Source organism: Amblyraja radiata, chromosome 2, assembly GCF_010909765.2.
Source record: "Amblyraja radiata isolate CabotCenter1 chromosome 2, sAmbRad1.1.pri, whole genome shotgun sequence".
In the NCBI taxonomy this organism is placed as follows: domain Eukaryota; kingdom Metazoa; phylum Chordata; class Chondrichthyes; order Rajiformes; family Rajidae; genus Amblyraja; species Amblyraja radiata.
In genome coordinates, this window is record NC_045957.1 from 109011180 (window position 1) to 109018153 (window position 6974).

At 44.3% G+C, this 6974-nt stretch overlaps 1 protein-coding gene across 1 annotated transcript in view; it reads right to left on the reverse strand.

Moving 5' to 3' along the window:
• Window positions 1-6744, reverse strand: part of LOC116966891 (alpha-2,8-sialyltransferase 8F-like) — a 71830-nt gene extending 65086 nt beyond the window's left edge. Inside the window, exons 1-2 of the mRNA XM_033013259.1 lie at window positions 6287-6744; window positions 4297-4386 (exon numbers count right to left, since the gene is read on the reverse strand). Of these exons, the coding sequence (XP_032869150.1) occupies window positions 4297-4386; window positions 6287-6384 (188 nt within the window). The 5' untranslated portion in view covers window positions 6385-6744. The remainder of the gene's footprint in view (window positions 1-4296; window positions 4387-6286) is intronic.
• Between the last annotated feature and the right edge of the window lie 230 nt (window positions 6745-6974).

Sequence of the window (6974 nt, forward strand, 5' to 3'; positions counted from 1 at the left end):
CGTGCACCAGTTCCTGAGCCACACGTTCAGGTCCCGAATCTCCCTGTTCCTGCTCTCGCCAGCACGAGGAACTGGAAGCAAACCGGAGATAACAACCCTGGAGGTCCTGCTTTTCAGCATTTTTCCGAGCTCTCTAGTCACGCTGCAGAATATTCATCCCCTTCTTTCCGACATCGTTTGTGCCGACATGCACTACCACTTCCGGATGTTCACCTTCGCCCTTGAGGATTTTCTGCACTCTGTCCGTGACATCCTGGATCCTGGCACCTGGAAGGCAGCACACCATCCTCGCATCCCGTCTGTTGCCGCAGAAACCCCTGTCCGTACCTCTCACAATGGAGTCTCCCACTACAATGGCGTTGCCTGCCTTAGGCCTTTTTGGTTTTGGCTCAACAGCCCTATTCGCATCACAAGCCAGTCCGTCGCCCAGTGTAAACACCTCTTCTGTCCCGACAGCTTCTAAGTGGGTGAACCTGTTCACAAGAGGTACAACACCCGGGGAAGTTGGCATTCCATGCTTCCCTCCCGTTCTCACTGTCTCCCACCTTCTCTCTTCCAGTACCTTAGGTGTAACAATCGTACTGTAGGACTTGTCGAGGAACTACTCCGTTTCTCGGACGAACCGGAGGTCATCCACTTGCTTCTCAAGTTCCCCAACACGGCCCTTCAGGAGCTCTACCTGGATGCACTTCTCGCATTTGTAGCAGCCAGAGGCACCGGCGGCGTCCTTGACCTCCCACATACTGCAAGCATCACACTGAATCAGCTTGCCTGACATCTCCTTCTTTCGACTCCTCTCCGAAGACTCTCGAGATAAAGACTCACACTTTTCTCACAGGGCACTTCCCTCACAAGGCCGCTCACTGCCGCTCGCTAAGAGCAGTCTTGCTTAAATTGACTGATAAATTGCCTGATTTACCAATTTACAAACCAAATTCCTCAGTTTTCAACTGTTTTCCCAGCACTGACTCACTTCTCTCCTCCCACTTGGGCTAGAGCCAATCAGTCGTATCTCTTGCTAAACTCCTGCTGCTGTTGTTGCTCCCAAACCTACAGCAGTTCTGAGTCCTCTACAGCAGTTCTTGTTCTTGTTCATCACTCACAGAAAGTAAGATGCAGATACAGCAGGCAGTGAAGAAAGCTAGTGGCATGTTGGCCTTCATAAGACGAGGAGTATAGGAGCAAAGAGGTCCTTCTGCAGTTGCTCAGGGCCCTAGTGAGACCACACCTGGAGTATTGTGTGCAGTTTTCGTCATCAAATTTGAGGAAGGACATTCTTGCTATTGAGGGAGTTCAATAAGGTTAATTCCTGGTATGGTGGGACTGTCATATGTTGATAGAATGGAGTGGCTGAGGTTGTATACTCTGGAATTTAGGATGAGAGGGTATCTTATTGAAACATAAGATTATTAAGGGATTGGACATGCTGGAGGCAGGAAACATGTTCCCAATGTTGGGAGAGTCCAGAACCAGGGGCCACAGTTTAAGAATAAGGGGTAGGCCATTTCAAACGAAGATGAGGAAAAACATGGTCACCACATGTTCGCCGGTGGCTGCCGGGTAGTCGCCTTCATGGTCGTGAGGAGTTCCCGCATTCTGAGAACTAGTCGCGGCCTCATTATTGTCGCCGCAAATTTTTCAACATGTTGAAAAATTAGCGGCGACCAGAATGAAGCCGCCATGGAGAGTAGCGAGAATTCGCGTGCCGTAGGTCAAGTGGTATTGGGCTGCCAGGAGGTCGAAGGTTGTTGTAGGTTCTCGTAGCTTGTAGCCGGTGCATTTCATTGGCTCATTGGGGAAAAAAACATAAGCAGTAATTTTCAGAACCAGTTGTCTCCATTCCTTCTCACCCCTTCTCCCCCCTCCCCCCCTTTTAAAGGACTTGCGTGACCCTTTCTGTACACTGTGCTTTCACTGTCTTTTTACAGCGCCAACTATCCTGTTCATCGCGGTTTGTGTCTGTATCACATTGGCTTTGCACTGTGTGAATTTCCCTCAGACAGCACTCCCCCCGATTGCCCTGCCACCCGCCTGCATAACTGACAGGTGAAGGAAGCGATGTGTGTGCGCGTTCCACGCAAGTGGCCAGTTTTTCAGGCCTGTATATGCCTTCAGCATTCCTCGATAGTAATACTGACTGCCCTCAAGATACTTCCGTTAACTGCTCCATCTTGTACATGAACAAAGAACGGCTTACTTATGTAACATTCATTTAAATTCTGAGATTATAGGAATATGGATAGGATAGGTGAATGCCATGGGATAGAAAAACCCACAAGTAAAGAATACCTTTTAACAATTATCATTAAACACCATGGAAGAATTAGCAATATACTCTACAATGGAGAATGACTTCAAAAAATCAAAGAACCAAGGAGGTCAGAAGATGCAGCCGCATAAAATGGAGGATGCAAGGTCACCATCCACATAGTTTTAAGTATACTTTCTTCCAACATGTATCTGCTTGTTTATATCTTTATAATTATGAAAGTTAACGCATTCTAAAGAAAACACTTCTTTGTCTGCTTGACCTCTCCCTAAAGCTCAAGCCATAGTGACCTGGCAACATCCTCGTAAATCTTCTCTGCACCCTTTGCAACTTAACAACATATTTCCTATAACAGATGACAAAAACTGAACAGAATATTCCAATGTCTTGCGCAACTGTACCATGACTTGCGCAACTGTACCATGACTTAACTTACAAAATTCTTAAGGGGTTGGACAGGCTAGATGCAGGAAGATTGTTCCCGATGTTGGGGAAGTCCAGAACAAGGGGTCACAGTTTAAGGATAAGGGGGAAATCTTTTAGGACCGAGATGAGGAAAACATTTTTCACACAGAGAGTGGTGAATCTCTGGAATTCTCTGCCACAGAAGGTAGTTGAGGCCAGTTCATTAGCTATATTTAAGAGGGAGTTAGATGTGGCCCTTGTGGCTAAAGGGATCAGGGGGTATGGAGAGAAGGCAGGTACAGGATACTGAGTTGGATGATCAGCCATGATCATATTGAATGGCAGTGCAGGCTCGAAGGGCTGAATGGCCTACTCCTGCACCTATTTTCTATGTTTCTATGTTTCTATGACTGCCCAACCTCTAACAGGGAGATCATGTTACAAAGACTCAATTTAAGGAATGATGTGCATTCATGGATCCCTCTGCTCTACCACACTAACCAGAGCCCTGCCAATTACTGTGTATGTCAGGTACGGTCAGATAGCATCTCTGGAGAACATGGATAGGTGACGTTTTGGGTCAGGACCCATCTTCAAACTGGAGAAAGACCCCAACCCAAAATGTTAGACCAGCATTTTTTGGTAAAACATCTAGTTCCTCATTTCCACTCATTCTAAAGCTTGACACAAAATATGATCAAGATTCAAGATCAAGATTCAAGATTCAAGAGAGTTTATTGTCATGTGCCCCTGATAGGACAATGAAATTCTTGCTTTGCTTCAGCACAACAGAACATAGTAGGCATTGACTACAAAACAGATCAGTGTGTCCATATACCATTATATAAATATATGCACACATGAATAAATAAACTGATGAAGTGCAAATCACAGATAATGGGCTATTAATGTTCAGAGTTTTGTCCGAGCCAAGTTTAATAGCCCGATGGCTGTGGGGAAGTAGCTATTCCTGAACCTGATCGGGCAGCATTTCTAGAGAAAAGAAGTAGGTGACAAAGGCTCAGACCTGAAATGTCACCTATTCCTTTTCTCTAGAAATGCTGCTTGACCCACTGAGTTACTCCAGAATTTTGTGTCTATCTTTGGTATAAATCAGCATCTGCATTTGCTTCATCTAATGCTTTCACTCCCCGCGTTAGTTTGCCCCAGAAACCATTTAAAAAACACAGTGCATTGTAAAGGGGATAAGAACCCAACAACTGTTTCCTTTGCAAACATCCAAAATTTGTTTTTGTGCCCATCCTTTGTTTTTTTTAATCAATTCTATGAGCCATTTCATTGCTTCTGTGAGCTTGGAGTCTGATAATTCCCTTAACCAGATCGGTCGCCAATTAGATGATTAGTCTCATATGAAAGCAGGAGGTTTAGGGATCCTAGACACATTGCTGGGAAGAGGGAGAAGAAATCCACATTCACTAATACAAGTTTCCCTTTGGACAGTAAACCAGAATTGGAAAGCAGAACGTCTCTGTATGTGGAACGCACCTAAAGATGGGAACACCAACTATAAATGAAAGCTTGATTCCACCTTATTGCAGTGGAACAGTTTATTTTATATAAACAGTAATGATACTGGACGTGAGAAAGGAAAGTTTTGTTACCTTTTGGGTTTAGCAACAAGAGTTTTGGCCACCTTCCGACATTCTGTTGAATTTGGTTCCTTCAGATTGGTCAACTTCTGTTTTTTTATTCTAAAATAAAAAGTTAAAATCTGTCTTCGTGAAAATGTACGAGAAAAGTTGAGCAATAAAACCACTATTTTGTGTAGTGATATTGCTAATCACTCAAAACTTTAACGATTTTGCTTTTCATAGGAACATAGAAAATAGGTGCAGGAGTAGGCCATTCGGCCCTTCGAGCCTGCACCGCCATTCAATATGATCATGGTTGATCATCCAACTCAGTATCCTGTACCTGCCTTCTCTCCATACCCCCTGATCCCTTTAGCCACAAGGGCCACATCTAACTCCCTCTTAAATATAGCCAATGAACTGGCCTCAACTACCTTCTGTGGCAGAGAATTCCAGAGATTCACCACTCTCTGTGTGAAAAATGTTTTCCTCATCTCGGTCCTAAAAGATTTCCCCCTTATCCTTAAACTGTGACCCCTTGTTCTGGACTTCCCCAACATCGGGAACAATCTTCCTGCATCTAGCCTGTCCAACCCCTTAAGAATTGTGTAAGTTTCTATAAGATCCCTCCTCAATCTTCTAAATTCTAGCGAGTACAAGCCGAGTCTATCCAGTCTTTCTTCAAATGAAAGTCCTGACATCCCAGGAATCAGTCTGGTGAACCTTCTCTGTACTCCCTCTATGGCAAGAATGTATTTCCTTAGATTAGGAGACCAAAACTGTATGCAATACTCCAGGTGTGGTCTCAACAAGACCCTGTACAACTGCAGAACCTCCCTGCTCCTATACTCAAATCCTTTTGCTATGAATGCTAACAAACCATTCGCTTTCTTCACTGCATGCTGCACCTGCATGCCTACTTTTAATAATAATAATAATAAATACTTTATTGAGGCACTGGTCAAGTTCCTGTATTCCTCCTCCTGCCCGTTCCTTACACATGCCACAATCGCTGTATCATCTGAATATTTCTGTACGTGGCATGTGTCAGACTTATAGTTAAAGTCTGCTGTATACAGGGTGAAGAGGAACGGGGCCAGAACCGTTCCCTGTGGGGCTCCAACATTGCACACCACTGTGCCAGAGACACTGTCCCCCAGCTTGACAAACTGTGGTCGACCCGTCAGGTAGTTGTATATCCAGGAGATAAATGTGGAATCCACCCCCATCTTCTTAAGCTGGTGTACCATGACACCCAGGTCTCTTTGCATCTCCCCTTTTCCTAATCGGCCACCATTCAGATAATTTACCAATCACCCCTTGTAGAGCTACATTAGCTTCTTCTTAAACAACACCTGAAGTCATACAGTAATACATTGTGGAAACAGGCCCATCTACACTAGTCCCACCTGCCTGCACTTGGTCCGTATCCGTCCAAACTTCCATGCACCTGTCCAATCACTTCTTTATCCCTGCCATTAGCCCTACCCCAATGACCTCCTCCGGCAACCTGTTCCAGACACCCACCCCACTTGGTGTGGAAAAGGTTACCCTTCAGATTCCTATGAAATCATTCCCTCTTCACCTTCACCTCTGATTCTCTATTCCCCTACTCTGAGCAAGAGACTCTATTCCTCTCATGATTTTATACATCCTACATAAGATCGCCCCTCATTCCCCCTGTGCTCCAGGGGAAAGAGTCCCATCCTGCTTTGAAAAAAAGTGCGTAAAAAGAAGGAAAACTAAACCAAATTGAATAAGGCTCATTCAAACAACGTTCACCAGGTAATTAAACGCTGACGCAACGCGGTCACGCCAAATTACTTTTCAGGTGAGTTAACATTTTTCTTTCACCCACCTCCAGTTTAAATTCCATTTGGAATATTTCTGGAGGACCAGGAAACCAAGAACCAAATCAATATAATGGTGAGTACATTGGTTTTCGTATCAAATCACCCTGTATATCACGCGTGCAGGATTTTTTTTAGATTTTTTTTTTTGCAAAGAATATGATCCAAACCTGTGATAATTTGTCTTCCCTTTTCCCATCCAGGAGATGTATCCGAAAAAAAATATAGACATTAGCACAATAAAGGCATATAACATCTTAGGCTTCATGTCTGGTCCTTCAAAGAACAGATAAAGGAACTGGTAACTCAACGCTTGTAGTTTTCAGGACTTGACTGAGACATAGGTGTAGCTTTAAAGTCGAAATCCTCAAGTGATCCCGCCCGCGAGCTCCACCCTCTATCACACATGTCACGCATCCTGTTAGTTTCATATCATCGATGCGTTCGTATTCTGGATTTCCTCTTCCTTCTCGATTCACAGCGGCATATTATTTTTGCAGGTGGTAGGATAAAAGTTACTAAATGATATTAAAATCAAGTGCAAGCAATGCCCTGCGCGCCGGTATAAATCGCCAGTCTACTTTCAAATTGCTTTTTGCCATTGCATTGTTCAGAGCCCCAACACTCCCCGGATGGTCAGAGGGGGGGAGACCACACACACCTTCTCAAGTTGTCCGACCAGATCGACCACTCTTGGACTGCAGCGGAACGGATGTTCATTCTGCCACGTTGTTTTGGCTAATTGTACAAGGCGTGTGCACGGACATGCCTTTTGATTCTGTATTCTCAGGTTTTGTTTAAGGTTATTTTTTGTTTTCAATTATGATTTTTTTTTACAACAAATTCATGAGCTCCACT